The sequence below is a fragment of the Penicillium hispanicum genome (genome assembly GCF_028827665.1).
Source record: "Penicillium hispanicum strain IBT 35686 chromosome Unknown utg000008l_segment0_segment0, whole genome shotgun sequence".
Classification (NCBI taxonomy): Eukaryota; Fungi; Ascomycota; class Eurotiomycetes; order Eurotiales; family Aspergillaceae; genus Penicillium; species Penicillium hispanicum.
The window spans coordinates 3,045,616-3,060,423 of record NW_026623200.1 but is presented as its reverse complement, the minus strand read 5'-3'; the positions used below and the strand labels follow the sequence as shown (position 1 = coordinate 3,060,423).

The following is a 14,808-nucleotide window of genomic DNA, read 5'->3' as shown; positions in this document are numbered from 1 at the left end:
CGCAATCTACATCACGATTTGTCTACAACTTGCGTTTTTCATTTGTGGGGTGTGTTAAGATTCGTCGTATATTAGTTATTTCCCACATTCGAGTAGTAGTGGTATATCAAATCCAGCAGGAATACTTAGGCATATCAGATAACAGTACAGGCTATGAATTCCAGACTTCATAGGATCCCCAACAACACCTCCCAAAACCTTGAATGACAGCAGTAGCCCATTTTGTACAGAGAAAAGAAAAGATGAGACGAGAGGACACTTGGATAATTTGAAGATCACGACAACCGGAGCAGACCGCCCAGTCTCTTGCGTATCCGTCCAAACCAGTCTCGGTTCGGCGCCTCTGCGAATTCCTGGATGACCATATCGTAGTGCTCTGGGTCACTGGCCGGGTAACGAATATTTCGCCGCATAGGGTAGGCTTTCACGAAACGGTCTTGGAGGAGTGCTGACAACGCGTTCACCGAGGCGTCGGAGATTTTTGGTGACTGGGAGGCAGGAGTTGACTGGGGCTTTTCTGAGCCGTCGTCGGGCTTCTGGCCTAGACAGGCCTGAAGGTAGGCTGGAACTGAAACATGGGCCGGGCGCACAGCGTCGGAGGGCCAGTGTTGGATAAGGTGGTTGATGCGGGCTTGGAGGGTTCGGGGCTACAAGGTGGCGTCAGTTGCGTTCATTGACTTGGTTGTGGCTCTGCGCTAGATTGCGGAGAGCTAAAGAAAATAAAAAAAAAAAAAGACCAAAGAGCAGTCGCAGTAACTTACCACTGGCTTAGCCATGGTGGGCGAGGATGGGTGTCGGGATACAAAAAGATCGCGGATTGAACAAGTCGGAGTTTAAACGTTTGTAACGCGCCGATCCCTGCCTGAGGCAGCATCAGCCACTCCCTGTTGCCTTCGATTCCCGGCGCTTCCACCATCTCACTCTCTTCACCCGGCCTATCCTTTTTTTCTTCGTTCCAACCTAAGTTGTCGTTTCCTTTCGTTTATACTGTTTTCTCTCGGCGACATCCGCTCAGCTCGTCATGAGCTCGCAGCGCTACCAACGGGTCCGTCATCCCCCCTCCGCTGATCCCATTGCCCCAACCCGAAGCGCCTCCCTCAACCCCGGATGTGACCCTTATCAGACTGACATCGTCTAGGTGAACGCCCAAGATGAGGATGACAACTCCCACTCCTACCCATTGAATTCTACTCGATCCGATCTCACTCCGACCTCTCCACCGCCCTCTTTCCGCTCCCGTTCATCCTCGCCATCATCGAGGCGTCTGTTGCACGACGATCCACTCCGACATCATGAGGATCAGACCCTAGCCGATGCCTTTGACGACGAGGGTGATTCGGATGACGATGATGAGCCGGACGATAGGCAGCGGTTGATGCGTGCCCACCCGGATGCTCGGTCGTTTTCAGAGAACAGTCAGAGCACGACTGCTGCTCCGTCGTCATCGGAACCCAGAGCCGATGGACAAGATCAGCCTCAAACCCCAGGACTCTCGCGGCGGCCGACGATCCTACCCAGTTTCACGACACCTAGATCTGGTGGCAGTCGGTCTGTCGCTGCATCGAATGACGGAGTCTTTGCCAATCTAGCGGCTAAGCCGGAGCGGGGCGAGAAGAACGAGGATTTGCCTCCTGTGAGATCACCTTTCATCATTATCCCTCAGTTGTGAAGAACCAGATTCACTGACTCGTGTGATACATCTAGTCCTACGAAGAAGCGGCTGCCGATGCCACACCTCCGTACTGGGAGACAACTATTGTGGCGCCCGGCCTCTCTTCGGACGAAGTCTATGTGGATGGACTTCCTGTCGGATCTGTCTTCTCATTTGTCTGGAATGCGATGATCTCCATGTCCTTCCAGCTGGTCGGATTCCTGTTGACGTATCTCTTGCACACCACCCATGCCGCGAAGAACGGCAGCCGAGCGGGCCTCGGTCTCACTCTTGTTCAATACGGTTTCTATATGAAGGGCGGCAGCGACACTCCTAGCGGTGACGGAGGAGGTAGCGATCAATACGTCCCACCACCAGACCCCAACAGCCACAGTTTTGACCCGAGTTCTGTTGGCGATAGCTCTGGTGGTGGCAATTCCGGCGCCATGGCGGGAATCAGCACCAGTGAATGGATCTCGTATATTCTCATGATCGTTGGCTGGTTCATTCTCATCCGCGCCGTCAGCGACTTCCTGCGGGCACGACGTCATGAGCAACTGGTGTTGCAGAGCCCTGATCGTGGTCTGGGCGTGCCAGTGATTGCCGAGGGAGAACGGTCTGAGACCGTCGTCTAATTTTCATGGACTTGGGAACCGGAAACTGGGAATGGAACTGTCATTGCGGCGTTTCTGAGGGATTCTGGAGTTTTCTTCTTCTTTTACACTTGTTCAGGACACCCCCATCTTGCGGAGAATCCCCTCCTTTTGAATATTTCATTCTGCCATTGCTTTCTTCTACAGCATTGTAGCTACTTGGAGATACCAACTGTTGAATACGCCTCCTGGGCAAGCCCTTTGTATCTTCTCGACCTGTGTGGATCCTCAATGTAATTGGAGATTGGAGCGCAGCCCGCGCAAGCCGGCCACGTACTGCGCCACACTCGGAGCCCTCGGTGGTGCCTTCGCTGGTGGCACGTTACGCCCTTGCTGTGTAGTCCGAATTGACTCATGCAGATGCAGATGCAGATGTGGCCAGGTCGGAGAGTGCGTAGTTCCTTCGCCAAGTGAACTGTTGCCATCTCCAGGCCGCAGCGAATCGACCAAACCCACTCTCTCCCGTCCCGCCACTGTTTACGGTCCCTCCGCTACACCAACCCCAACTCCGCCAGCGTCGACAAGACACTCCTCTTTGGCTATTTGACCGACCCCTCGTGGCCGGCGCATCGCGGCCGCGACCATGTCGACTGCCGCTGCGACCCAAGGTCCCGTCGAGGCTCGCTCGCTCTCATCCATCACCACCATCGCATCGAATCCCCCCGCCTACCCGCGCAATCCCACTCACGAGAAACTCGACCCGCTAGTCCTATATATTGTACGAGTGCCGGGCAGCCAAGGTACGTTCACTAGCAAGTGAGACTCAGCTTCTACTGCAGCTCGCTGAGATGGAATTCGATCGCGGACTTATCGGACCTGCTGCTTAAGATAAGCTGTACTGACCGGCGCCCGCGTCGCGCATTTGACAGATATATTCCTCTCGCCTGTCAAACCCCCGACAAAATCTAGTGTGTCCGCAGAAGCTATCAATGCCTCGCTTTATTATCTGCACGTCGCGACGCCCGAGGACGATGCACTGCTCCAGGAAGTCAAGCTGGAGCGCGAAGAGGAAGCCCAACGGCGGAGGGAGGCGCTGGAGGCTGCCGGTGAAGAAGACCCTGCGCAGCGCGACTTCGCCCGCATGAACAAGGTTCGCCGGAAACCTGTCGGAGGGGGCGAGTCAGCTACACAAGATCCTACTGGAGGTTTGGCGCACGACAATGCGCCTCCTTCGGTTGCATCTCCAACAGTACCGCGGCGGCCGGTTCCTATGCCTCAGGTTTCGGCGGAGAACATGTCGTTCGCCGGCACGCCGGTTGCGAACGTGCAGCCGTCCCCGATAAATGAGTCTGGCAGGCCTCCAGTCGAGTCAATGCCGCAGAGTCCCGTTCCCAGACGGCCTTTGCCTCCTCTGCCGCCCAGTGAGGAGCCGTGGAATGGTCGCCTCGCCGACGAAGAACAGCCTGGCAAGAACAGCCGGTGGAGTGCATTTGCTGGGCACGATCTGGGGCACGGTTTGGATTCTTGGAAAGAAAGGTTTGAGTCGTTGGCGGCCGGCCGCCATAGTCTGGACTCTAACAGACCGCACTTGCCGCCTCGTCCAACTCAGGATCGTGCGGGCTCGCCGCCTAGCAGTCCTGGGCGGCCAAGCAGTCACCATCAAGGACCACATTACTCTCCTCGGAGGGACACAGGCTTCCATATCACGCTTATTCGACGGGATCCTGCCTCTGGCACGCAATGGAACGTTGCGACGATTTCGACACCGCGCATGGACCGGAATGCCGTTGATATCGAGATCTCTACGCCTGGATATAACCGGTTTACTGGGTCTAATGAGACACTCTCACTTGCTAGTGTGGCGGCTAATCTTCCACCGGGATTGATTCGCACCGCTGGAGCTGCTATGCCCCCATCAATACCAACCGAACAGCCCAGCGAGCAGCCAACAGGTCCACGCAAGTTCCAGCGCCAGCTTTGCGTCTCCAAGCCCTTCGACGACTCAGCGGCAGGCGGTGGTCGCAGCTCTTCCGACTTTGGTAATGAGGGCTTCTCATCTAAGTTGAAGAGTGGCTACTACGTCTTCAGCTCTCCTTGGAATGGCACCTGCACTTTCGCGAGTAGCGTCAACGGCCGCAGCCTCAAGTGTAAACACATGATATCCGGACCAAGCGGCCAGGTGCCAGTTCACGGTGAGGATCCCAACCCAGCCGTGACGGTGGCCGAGATCCGCTTCAACACGCCGTTCCAAGCTGCCAACCTCCACTACCACGCCGCGCAGCGCTCCCATCCTCATCAACACCAACACCACCCTGTCCAACCATCCCACAATACCAATGACTCGTCAACCACCGATGCAGCCTCCAAACGCAACTCCCTCTCCCAACTTCTCAACCCAAACAACTACGCCCGCCCACGCGCCCACTCCGGCCCTAACTCCCAAAGCCCCATCACCCCCGACTCCCCACGCCCAAACTTCCATCCCAACACCCTCCTCCGCAGAACTTCGCTCCGCGCAGGCCGCTTCACGCGCCAGAACCACTTCACCAACCCTCACTCCCACCGCCGCCGCAGCACCAGCACCAGCAGCGGCGGGCCCGACTCCGACGAAGACCGTTTGGATCTGTCGCTCGCCCACGAGCGCGCGGGCGGCGGGATGCGCGGGAAGAGCGCGAAGCTAGGCAAATTAATCATCGAGGACGAGGGGATCAAAATGCTTGATCTGGTCGTTGCGGCCTGCATGGCTGTCTGGTGGCGTGGGTATTACCATTGATTGCCTTGTTGCTTTGGGTTGCTAGGAATGAAAAACCAAGGGGCTTTTATATCGGCTTTTCTCTGCTGTGTCGGGCTTTGCTACGTATCTTGTGCTGCCGTCGCTGCTACGAGGATGCTGTGAGCCAGGCTATCTGAGCACAAGCCTAGTGTAGTCTGCACTCGACCGTCGACTTCTGGGGATGTACTTGACGTTGGAGGGCGCGCTACGTATTTGGAAACGGTGACTTGGCCTTGAATGGCCTTGCGTGTTACCTTTTCTTTGTGTTTTTGTTCTTTGGTGCTTGGATTACATAGCTTGAGCATGCCATTTATACCATATCGTACCACAAGCGCAAGCGAGCACCACTTTTCTTTCATTCTTTTATTCGGGCGTAGTCCATGCAGTCGTTTAGATACCCCTAGGCATGTTGTATGCCCGGTCACATAACCCAAGACTCGGCCGGCAGTTGAAGAACTAGATTCTTACGCATACGCGTCGACGCCTCACTCGGTCCTTCAAGCCTATACTTTCATCTCCATTTTTGGGGGGTGGATCAGCTACAAACGATCTATCTATGCGATCCCAAATGAACACATACCCACGCATCCGGACCATGACCAAGTCGGCACGAGGCAGATGCGCGGCGATCCAGACTCGTCTCCAATCGACATGGACGGGGATCGAACAAGACACTGTAGCCACACGCAACATGACAAGGCACACAAAGCAGAACAGGGCAGCAATAGGAATGGCAAGCCAGAAATAGAAACAAGGATGGTGGCGGTGCAGGGATCAGGCAGGGACAAAGACAGGGAATCAATGGTCCGGCCTTTCTCTCGGAGGTATCTCTTTGCTAATTCATTATATCGACATGCATGGGAAAACCGACGAAACCGAGTGCAATGGGCAGGGTGGGCGAGGCGAGCTGAACCAAGACGCAAAACAGAACACGCGACGGCTGCGAGAGGGAAGAAAGGAAATGTCCTCCAGTATAAGATGTAACAGTAAAAAAGAGGAAATCAGTGGTGCACGTCCATGCCGCGCTGCAGCGAGGACTCCAGATCGTTCAGTTGCCCGCCGCCGGCGGCCGCCTCCTGAGGCTTGGGCTCCTCGGTCTTCCAGGCGTTCTGCTGGTGGTCGGGGATGGGGACGTTGGTCTGCTGGACCATCTGCTGCTGCTGGGCGGCGTGGGCCTGGGACTGCTGGCGGACGACGGCGCGGAAGCGGATGACTTCGTCGAGGATCATCTTGCGCATCTCCTGGACGTCCTCGACGATCTCGAAGTGGAAGTCGAAGGTGGTGGGGCACGTGGGCTCGTCCGACGCATCGTGCCAGATGTGCAGGTAGGGGTGCTCGAGAGCCTCCTCGACGGAGATACGGGACGACGGATCAAAGGCTAGCATGCGGTCCAGCAGGTCCAGGGCGTCCGGGTTGGCGTGGGGGAACAGACGCTGGAAGGGGATCTTGGGCATGAAGGGCAGGTTGCGCACGTATTCCTGCGCGCGGGGTGATCCGATGCGGGACAGGGTCTCCTCATTCGGAGTGCCTAGGTAGTGCAGGATCTGGTTCAGCTGGTCGACGTAGTCGCGGCCCTTGAAGAAGGGTCGGCCGCCGAGAAGCTCGGCAAGGATGCAGCCCACCGACCACACGTCAACTAAAGATGGAGGTGAGTGGGGATGTTACCCTACCATATTAGGACCACACTTACTGGCTTTGGTGTAGCTCTGGAAGCTCAACATGATTTCCGGTGCACGATACCATCTTGTCGCAACGTACTCGGTCATGTAGCCGGCATTCTCCTCCGGGTCAATCGAAAAACCACGAGCCAGGCCAAAATCACAGATCTTCAGCTCACAGTCGGCATTGACCAGCAGATTTCCGGGCTTGAGATCACGGTGCAGCACGTTGGCTGAGTGGATATACTTGAGACCGCAAAGGATCTGGTAGATAAAGGATTGGAAGTGCGCATCGGTCAAAGGCTGTCCAGAGCGGATGATAGCTGCCAGATCACACTCCATCAATTCTGCGGCATCGGGTCAGGCGATCCAATCATCACAAATGTACAGTATAGGGGACATACCCTCGTAGAGGTATGTTTCATTGAAGTTCTCCGGTCGGGGGATGTCCATATCGTAGAGGCATGTAATCTGAGGCGCAGATTAGCGGGGCACGCATAGCCGCCGTTCGAGGATAAGGACATACGTTGCGGTGGCCGCGGAAGTGCTGGAGCAGCTTGATCTCTCGCAGAGCTCGCTTGGCAAGAATCTTCTTGCTGAACACATTGGTGACTTTCTTCACTGCGACGCCTTCGCCGGTCTGGATGTTGGTTGCCGCACTGGGGGAGGCAAGCAATGTCGTCAGTGATGCAAGCACACAAGGGACATACCAGCCTTGACAGGAATCTGAACTTACCACACGATACCATATGCACCCTGTCCCAGCTCCTTGGTGACATTGTACTGCTCGTTCACGATGAAGTCCTGGTTGAAGACCTTAAAGACCTTGCGGCCCTGTAACTCAGCCATGGCGCCGGGTGCTCTGGGGGACTAGTGGAAGGGGAGAAGCCGAGGGCGAGAAGGGTGACGGCGAGGAAGAAGAATAAACGAGAGTAGATGAGAAGAGCAAGAGACCCAGAGGAAGTCGAGAGAAACGAGCAGAGAGAAAAAGGGGACTCGAGTCGGCGTGTGATGAGAGCAGCAGCAGCCCCGCAGTCCCCGCGGGTGATCGGTTGAGGCCACGCACTACTACTCCTACTACTACTCCGACTCTAACGAGTCTTTCACTCCGCTCCAGACGTCAAAGAGCTGAAACACAAGAACCCGCGCTGAAACAGCCGCAGGGCTGCTGAAACCGCCTTCATCAGCGCTGAACCTAATCTTCTTACGAGCCTCTTCGTCCCCGGTGGAGTGCATCCACTGCGTTGGCGTTCCGGTCCAGCCCTACGGTCCTGCTATCGCAACGCGTGCGTATATGCTTCATTTCACTTGTGGTAAACCGAGTCCACATCTTACCACATCCTTCCGATAGGATATTCTCCAGTCACCGGTGCACAGCGCCCGTAACTCGACTCGCGTCTCCTCCAGCGACACCATGACGCCCTGCGTCGCCCTTGGCTGAGGCCACGCACGTATTATTCAGGGTGGAAGTTTGGTCTTCTTTGCCTACATCTTTATATAACACTCCACGGTGCACCATATCGGAATAAGTAATGGATTTCAGGCCAGGAAGAAATATCCGAAACGGGTGTATCGGTAGACGTGGATTGATGCGCAAAGAACGAGTCTCGTCCGAACCCATCTCCCGAAAGCCTTGCCTTTTTATTTGAACTCATCGGGAAGCAGTCTTCCACTACTCGCTGCCTCTTCCCCAACCTCGAGTTCTTGATTCCCGATCCCTGCCACTGAAACCGCTCGTTCGGAGGGGCTGCAAAGGTCGATGAATAGCTCCGCCATCAGGGCCAATTGCTCGGCGTCGACCAATGCGTGGTGATTACGCCCTGCGAGTCGATAGTCCTTTTCGAAGAGCAGCGGAAACAGCACAGGCAGAGACACAGAAAATCGCCTGCCTTGGTAGGTCGTGGCACCACAACCCCCAAGACAGAAAAATGGTGTTGTGCCAAATTCCGGTTTCTCGGAGTCTTCGAATCACTGCATTTGCACCAAAGGTCCCGTCTTGCGTAGAAAAGCCTCGGACCTTCTTTTTATATGTCATTTGCTGTCAGTTCACTGGCGCAGAGAGGCTCGATAAAGCAGAAGAGGTGATTCCCTCACTATACCTAGTAAGACAGTCGAGTACACTCGCCCTTTCAAGATTGACGAGGCCAATTTGGAGCACCACAAAGACCAAATTCAAGGTCGATAGCAACTATCTCCGAAGCTGGTATATTGACCTTACTGTCGGATTGCATCCTCTTGGTGACTTTGGCCATTATCTCTGTCTTTCAAATCCACTGCTGAGAAGCGCTCTCTTGAACAAACTCCGTAGCTCATTCATTGCCGTTTCGTCTTCGCGGAGGAGGTCTGGCGTCCAGGTAAGAAAGTGCTCACGGCAGGATTTTGAGCCTTCCCAGAGAGAGGGGACGCAGCTACCGTGGCTGTGCGTTGTCTGGTCAGCATCTGCTTCCAGAAATAGGGCCTCAAATACTCGTTGAACTTATACCGCCCGTGGCAGGAGACGCATCTGGTTCTGAGCCCAATATGCTGTCCTGGATAGGCACTCCCGTTTGTCAGTCAGCAGATCTCGGTCTACTCAAGGTGCGTTCGCTTTAAAGCTACCGCATACTGGCTCAACCCAGACCCTGATTATACTCTGCTACATTATGTATGTATAGGATATAGTTAGTGAAATCAGTAGAACATCCGCGTATCCTCGTTTCATTTTTCGTAAATCGGTAACGAATAATATCCCCTACAGTTTGTTCTCCAACCGACGCTCCTTGCGCAATGCACGGAGTTTGGTTCTCACTTCGTCAATAGGCACCATAATACCCTGCTTCTGGGTGGCGGGATCATCTCGGTTCCTGATATTAACGGTGCGTGCGTCCTTTTCTTGTTGGCCGACAACAAAGATGAAATTATACTGCGAAAGTTGCCCTGAACGGATTTTCTTCTGCATGGTGTTGCCGCTGATGTCAATGTCCACGTTCAGCTTGTCGCCGCGGAGGATCTCCTGCAGCTCCGCGCAGTACTCGTTCAAAGCGGGCATTACCGGCACGATCAGAATCTGCCGCGGGCTGATCCAAAACGGCCACTTGCCACCGAAGTGCTCGATCAGAATACCCAGGAATCGCTCGAAGCTGCCGATGATGGCACGGTGGATGACCACGGGGCGAGAAAGCCCAGGGCCGGGCTCGTAGGGGTTGGCCTCACCCTCCTTCTTGGTCTCCTCGCCGGTCTGCGGCTTCTCAGGCGATCTGTAACACATGGAAAAACGAATTGCCGCTTGGTAGTCAAGTTGTATCTGAAGGGTTGTTAGTATACATGTTGTCATGGTACTCTAGAGGTGGAATGCTTACAGTAGCGCACTGGAATTCACGTTGGAGGGCATCGGCAATGGTAATATCGATCTTGGGACCGTAGAAGGCACCGTCACCCTCATCGATGGTCCAATCATTGCCCTTGAACTTGGTCATCGCCTTCTTGAGCTGCTCCTCGGCGTAGTTCCAGGTCTCCAGCTGGCCCATGTACTTCTCAGGGCGAGTAGACAACTTCAGTTTGAAAGTGAAACCAAACAAACCGTAAATAGACTGCAAGAAGTCAAAAAGACCCTCAATCTCGGTGAAAATCTAGGCCATGATTCGATTAGCCATGTTAGTGACCCCCACCGTTAGGAAGTAACATACCTGTTCCTGGGTACAGAAAATGTGCGTGTCATCCTGCTGGAACTTCCGCACTCGGGTGAGACCGCTCAGCGCACCGGAAGCCTCATTACGGTGCAGGACACCAAAGTCCGCAATTCGCATCGGCAACTCACGGTAGCTACGCTCACGATGACCGAAGAGTAAAAAGTGACCGGGACAGTTCATGGGCTTGAGACCCCATTCGCGCTTCTCAACATTCACCTTGAACATATCATCCTTGTAGTGTTCCCAGTGACCGGAGGTCTTCCAGACACTCACGTCATACATGTTCGGGGTCTGGACCTCCTGGTAGCCGCGCTTGCGGTACTCAGACCGCAGAAGACTCTGAATGGCGTTGAAAATCTTGGTTCCAGCGGGAAGCAAGAAGGGGCATCCCGGAGACGCTTCATCGAAGAAAAACAGCTCCTGCTCCTTGCCAATTCGCATGTGGTTACGCTTCTCTGCCTCCTCCAAGAACTTCATGTGCTCCGACATTTGCTTCTTGTCTGGAAAAGCAACCGCGCGAACACGTTGCAGCGAGTCGTTGGACTGGTCACCAAGGAAGTAGGCAGAGGAGTTCTACAAAAAGCCGGATTAGTACAGGTCCTTCTGGGTTAGTCAAATGGCTATTGCTGACCTGCAGGATCTTGAACGCTTTAACCTTCCCCGTGTTCTGAATGTGGGGACCACGGCACAGATCAACCAAGGTACCGCAGCGGTAGACGGTGCTCTTCTCGCCAGTCACCAGCTTGTCAATGTAGTGCAGCTTGTACTTGCTGTAGGCGAACATCTTCTTGAGGTTCTCCTTGGAGACTTCCAACCGATCAAAGCTCTGCTTCTCCTTGAAGACGCGCGATACTCGGTTATCGAGAGCGGGCCAGTCGGATTGATGCACCACACGTCTAATCACCCCATCACTGTTAGCATTTGCCAGCGTTACTAGGTCACGCGACATACCCTTCAGGAATAGCCATGTCGTAGAAGAAACCCTGAGCGGTCGGGGGACCGTGAGACAAGAAGCACGAGAATTCACATTCGCAGGCCTCTCCCATGGCATGGGCTGATGAATGCCAGAAGACCTCTCGCCCAAGCGGATCAGAGAAAGGAACCAGGACAACATTCGAATCGCCCTCGAGGGGGCGGTTGAGATCCCATAGTTCCCCATTGACCTTCGCAACAACCACGTTGGCGCTCACGTCCTTGGGAACATCGCGCAGGAAAGACCCGGGGGTGGTCTCGTAGGCCTTCGCGGGGACTGAAGAGGGGCTACCGTCACCGATGTCGAGGGTGACGTTGATTTCGGAGTGAGCACGGTTCTTGGTCTCCTCCAGATGTTGCTGCCACAGCTCCTCGAAAAGCTTGTTGCGTTCGATCAACCATTCGGGGAGCACGTCCGGCGGCGGGGCTTTAGATTTCGCTTTGGCATCGTTTGGCGGGGCAGCGGCATCAGGATTGCCCTGAGCCTCCGCGGCAGGCCGCACGGGAAGGTCCTTGGGTGCTTCGGCAGCCATGATCGTGTCCCTCGGAGACGGAAGCAGAGAAATTGACCGGGGAGGCAAGGAGGGGAACCAAGTAGGGCTGATATACTCCGCGTCGAGGAAAATTGACTCACTCGTGAGGGACGGGCGGTGAGTCATGTGACAGCAAACTGCCCTGGCTAGCGACGCTTTACCGCATGAAGTTTTTCCACCACCCGAAAACTTCTTCGCCCAAGCAACCCCCAACTACAACAGCTAAAGATGTCTTTCCGTGGCCGTGGCTCCGCCACCGGTGCGAACCGGGGTGGTTTTGGTAACCGTGGTGGTAAGCAATGCCCCGAGGAGGCCTCGCGACAGTCAGTCGGAAGCTAACGAAATTTTCCTGGTTACAGGTCGCGGAGGTTTCCAGCAGTCCTTCGGTCCCCCGGCGCAAGTCTTTGGTACCTTTTTCCCGCTCTGATGCAAATTCCACGGACCCTGTGCTGATAATTTGGTAGAGATGGGATCTGTTATGCACGCTTGCGAGGGCGAGATGGTCTGCGAGTCGATCAACCCGAAGATCCCCTACTTCAACGCTCCGATCTACCTGGAGAACAAGGTACGCCTACAACAAAGATGATACTGCGATTCTGAGATCGCTCATGGTTCTCGGAGCTAATACTCCTCTCTCTAGACTCCCATCGGTAAGGTCGATGAAGTTCTAGGTCCTATCAACCAGGTGTACTTCACCATCAAGCCTCAGGAAGGCATTGTCGCTACTTCGTTCAAGCCTGGTGACAAGGTTTTCATCGGTGGTGACAAGCTGCTTCCCCTCGAGAAGTACGTATCGTCCAGAGATCTCTTTACTTTATGCGCCGGTGCTAACTCAATCCTAGGTTCCTTCCCAAGCCCAAGCCCCCTCCGGGTGCTGCTAAGCCCAAGCGTGCTGGTGGTGCTCGTGGCGGCGGCTTTTCGCGTGGTGGCCGTGGTGGTGCCCCCCGTGGCCGCGGTGGTTTCGGTGGTGGTCGTGGCGGCGGCTTCTCGCGCGGTGGTGGTGGCCGGGGTGGATTCGGCGGTCGCGGCGGTGGTCGCGGCGGCAGCGGTGGTTTCTCGCGCGGTGGTGGCCGGGGTGGCTCCCGCGGCGGCTTCCGTGGCCGGTGAGGATATTCTTGATTGAATATTGTGTCTACTTACGGCGTTTGGGGGACTTGGGAGCTTTGCAGGAATATTTTCTTTTTTTTTCTTGTGCATCCTGACACAATTACTGCTTCTCTGGCTGCAGGGACTGTAGAATATATCCAGTCACAAAAACTACTTGATATTTTCTCCTGTTACCAAATTCCATTGCTTCTAGAATAGCGGCATCAGCGTCCACAAGCCCTGAGCAGTAGTAATCTGGAGTAGTTCTTCACATCATGCAGATGTGGCTAGTAGTGTGGCGCAGGCTTGCACCGCCCCCCGGTTATTGCTGTTCGGAAATGACGTTGACCGCTCTGCGAATCTGTGCGTCCAACTCCAAGCAGGATTAGCCGCCATTCTTATTTCTTCAATTCCTCTACCAGTCGTCAGGAGCAGTTATATCTCGGCTCCAGCAATATATCTTGTACTCGGTCTTTGTTTGAGCATGTCTCGCAGAACATCGGCAATGGCGTCGAGCGATTCCAACAGCGACGTCCCACCCTCAGGCGACGGAGGTCAGTTCGCGATCGAACTCGCCCCTCTCTTGGAGATTGTCGCTCACGGTTCGCAGGTCAAGAGAAGCAGAAAATGCTTCTTTCCGCTGAGCATGGTCACTTTAGCATGGTGAAGTCCGTACCCAGAATACCTGCTGCTGCCTGGCCCTACAAGCTCCGTCTAACACTGTCTCAGAGCTCTCCATCTCGCTGATCTGGTGACTGAACTCAACGGTACGTGGCTATATCATAGTTTCGATATTTTCAAGAACCAACTCGTTGACTCAATGGTCTCTAGGATTCTGCGGAGGCAAGTTTATGTCCTCTCACCACTTCGCGCTCTACCCACTAACCTCTCAGCGTAGTCATGTCCGTCTTTTCGTCGATGCGCTACTGTCTCGGAGACCCCTCGAATTACGGAGCCATTTGGGCTGCCCTTGCATTCATGCCGTTCGGTCTGTTCTTTGATTTCATGGATGGAAAGATTGCGCGCTGGCGCAAGAAGTCGTCGCTGATGGGTCAGGAGCTGGATTCGCTTGCTGATTTGGTAGGCAACCCCCGGGCGAGGTACACTAGACAGTGATTGATTATATTTTGCGTTGAAACAGATCTCCTTCGGTCTTGCGCCCGCCGCTGCCGCATTCGCTCTCGGTATCCGCACAACTGTCGACCATCTCCTCCTGGCTTTCTTTGTCCTCTGCGGTCTAACCCGCCTGGCTCGGTTCAATGTCACGGTTGCTGTTCTACCAAAGGATAAGAGTGGAAAGTCGAAGTACTTTGAAGGCACGCCCATCCCGACTACTCTCTCCATCGCTTCCCTTATGGCCTACTGGGTCTCTCAAAGCTGGACCCATGAAAATATTCCTTTTGGCCTGATCGCTGAGGGTACTGCCTTAGAGTTCCACCCTATTGCTCTTCTGTTTGTCCTGCATGGTTGTTTGATGGTCAGTAAGACGATACACATCCCCAAGCCATGAGGTGAGATCGAATATGGTCAGGCAATTTTACGTTTGGTACAATTGCCTACGCTTGTCGGTCAAAAGTGACAAGTGGCCATGAAAACTAAGAACGAGCAAAACGCTGCTGTCTATAGACCAGCTTGGATACGATCTCAATATACTTTACTTGAGGATAAGTTTCACAGCCATATAGGCCCATTCCACGGACATTGCGTATAATGAAGTAGCTGTGATTGGTAGCCCACGGGGTTTGAAATCCATATTGCACATCTGTGTGTATTCTTCGATGCGCGCAAAATGGTGTTTGGATCTATAGAGAATTGCTTTTTCGGTTGGGTTTCGCATTACAATGGATCTACCAGAAGCTTCATGAACTTAGTAT

General features: G+C 54.5%; 8 protein-coding genes across 8 annotated transcripts; 4 read left to right on the top strand and 4 right to left on the bottom strand.

Annotated features, from left to right (window-relative positions):
* Positions 1-275: 275 nt before the first annotated feature.
* On the bottom strand, positions 276-776 carry N7459_009953 (ubiquinol-cytochrome c reductase complex assembly factor 2; the record flags this gene model as incomplete). Its single annotated transcript, XM_056949121.1, has 2 exons — positions 276-647; positions 762-776. The coding sequence occupies 2 exons, from the start codon at positions 774-776 to the stop codon at positions 276-278; spliced, it is 387 nt and encodes a 128-aa protein (XP_056796346.1).
* Positions 777-1,021: 245 nt separating this feature from the next.
* On the top strand, positions 1,022-2,286 carry N7459_009952 (metal homeostatis BSD2 family protein; the record flags this gene model as incomplete). Its single annotated transcript, XM_056949120.1, has 3 exons — positions 1,022-1,045; positions 1,139-1,633; positions 1,705-2,286. The coding sequence occupies 3 exons, from the start codon at positions 1,022-1,024 to the stop codon at positions 2,284-2,286; spliced, it is 1,101 nt and encodes a 366-aa protein (XP_056796345.1).
* A 601-nt stretch (positions 2,287-2,887) lies between these two features.
* N7459_009951 (uncharacterized protein) lies at positions 2,888-5,017 on the top strand (the record flags this gene model as incomplete). Its single annotated transcript, XM_056949119.1, has 2 exons — positions 2,888-3,044; positions 3,138-5,017. 2 exons carry the CDS (start codon positions 2,888-2,890, stop codon positions 5,015-5,017), a joined length of 2,037 nt encoding a protein of 678 aa, XP_056796344.1.
* Positions 5,018-6,018: 1,001 nt separating this feature from the next.
* Positions 6,019-7,524, bottom strand: mpkA (mitogen-activated serine/threonine-protein kinase SLT2; the record flags this gene model as incomplete). The annotated part of the gene is made up of 5 exons (XM_056949118.1): positions 6,019-6,653; positions 6,708-7,022; positions 7,080-7,146; positions 7,202-7,334; positions 7,412-7,524. 5 exons carry the CDS (start codon positions 7,522-7,524, stop codon positions 6,019-6,021), a joined length of 1,263 nt encoding a protein of 420 aa, XP_056796343.1.
* Positions 7,525-7,755: 231 nt separating this feature from the next.
* Positions 7,756-8,091, bottom strand: N7459_009949 (uncharacterized protein; the record flags this gene model as incomplete). Its single annotated transcript, XM_056949117.1, has 2 exons — positions 7,756-7,938; positions 8,011-8,091. 2 exons carry the CDS (start codon positions 8,089-8,091, stop codon positions 7,756-7,758), a joined length of 264 nt encoding a protein of 87 aa, XP_056796342.1.
* Positions 8,092-9,406: 1,315 nt separating this feature from the next.
* On the bottom strand, positions 9,407-11,848 carry N7459_009948 (threonine--tRNA ligase THS1; the record flags this gene model as incomplete). Its single annotated transcript, XM_056949116.1, has 5 exons — positions 9,407-9,958; positions 10,014-10,283; positions 10,341-10,916; positions 10,975-11,239; positions 11,295-11,848. 5 exons carry the CDS (start codon positions 11,846-11,848, stop codon positions 9,407-9,409), a joined length of 2,217 nt encoding a protein of 738 aa, XP_056796341.1.
* Positions 11,849-12,076: 228 nt separating this feature from the next.
* Positions 12,077-12,955, top strand: N7459_009947 (H/ACA ribonucleoprotein complex subunit GAR1/NAF1; the record flags this gene model as incomplete). The annotated part of the gene is made up of 5 exons (XM_056949115.1): positions 12,077-12,140; positions 12,208-12,255; positions 12,313-12,413; positions 12,489-12,634; positions 12,691-12,955. 5 exons carry the CDS (start codon positions 12,077-12,079, stop codon positions 12,953-12,955), a joined length of 624 nt encoding a protein of 207 aa, XP_056796340.1.
* Positions 12,956-13,418: 463 nt separating this feature from the next.
* On the top strand, positions 13,419-14,444 carry N7459_009946 (CDP-diacylglycerol-serine O-phosphatidyltransferase; the record flags this gene model as incomplete). Its single annotated transcript, XM_056949114.1, has 5 exons — positions 13,419-13,488; positions 13,545-13,602; positions 13,664-13,719; positions 13,833-14,014; positions 14,076-14,444. The coding sequence occupies 5 exons, from the start codon at positions 13,419-13,421 to the stop codon at positions 14,442-14,444; spliced, it is 735 nt and encodes a 244-aa protein (XP_056796339.1).
* Positions 14,445-14,808: the final 364 nt, after the last annotated feature.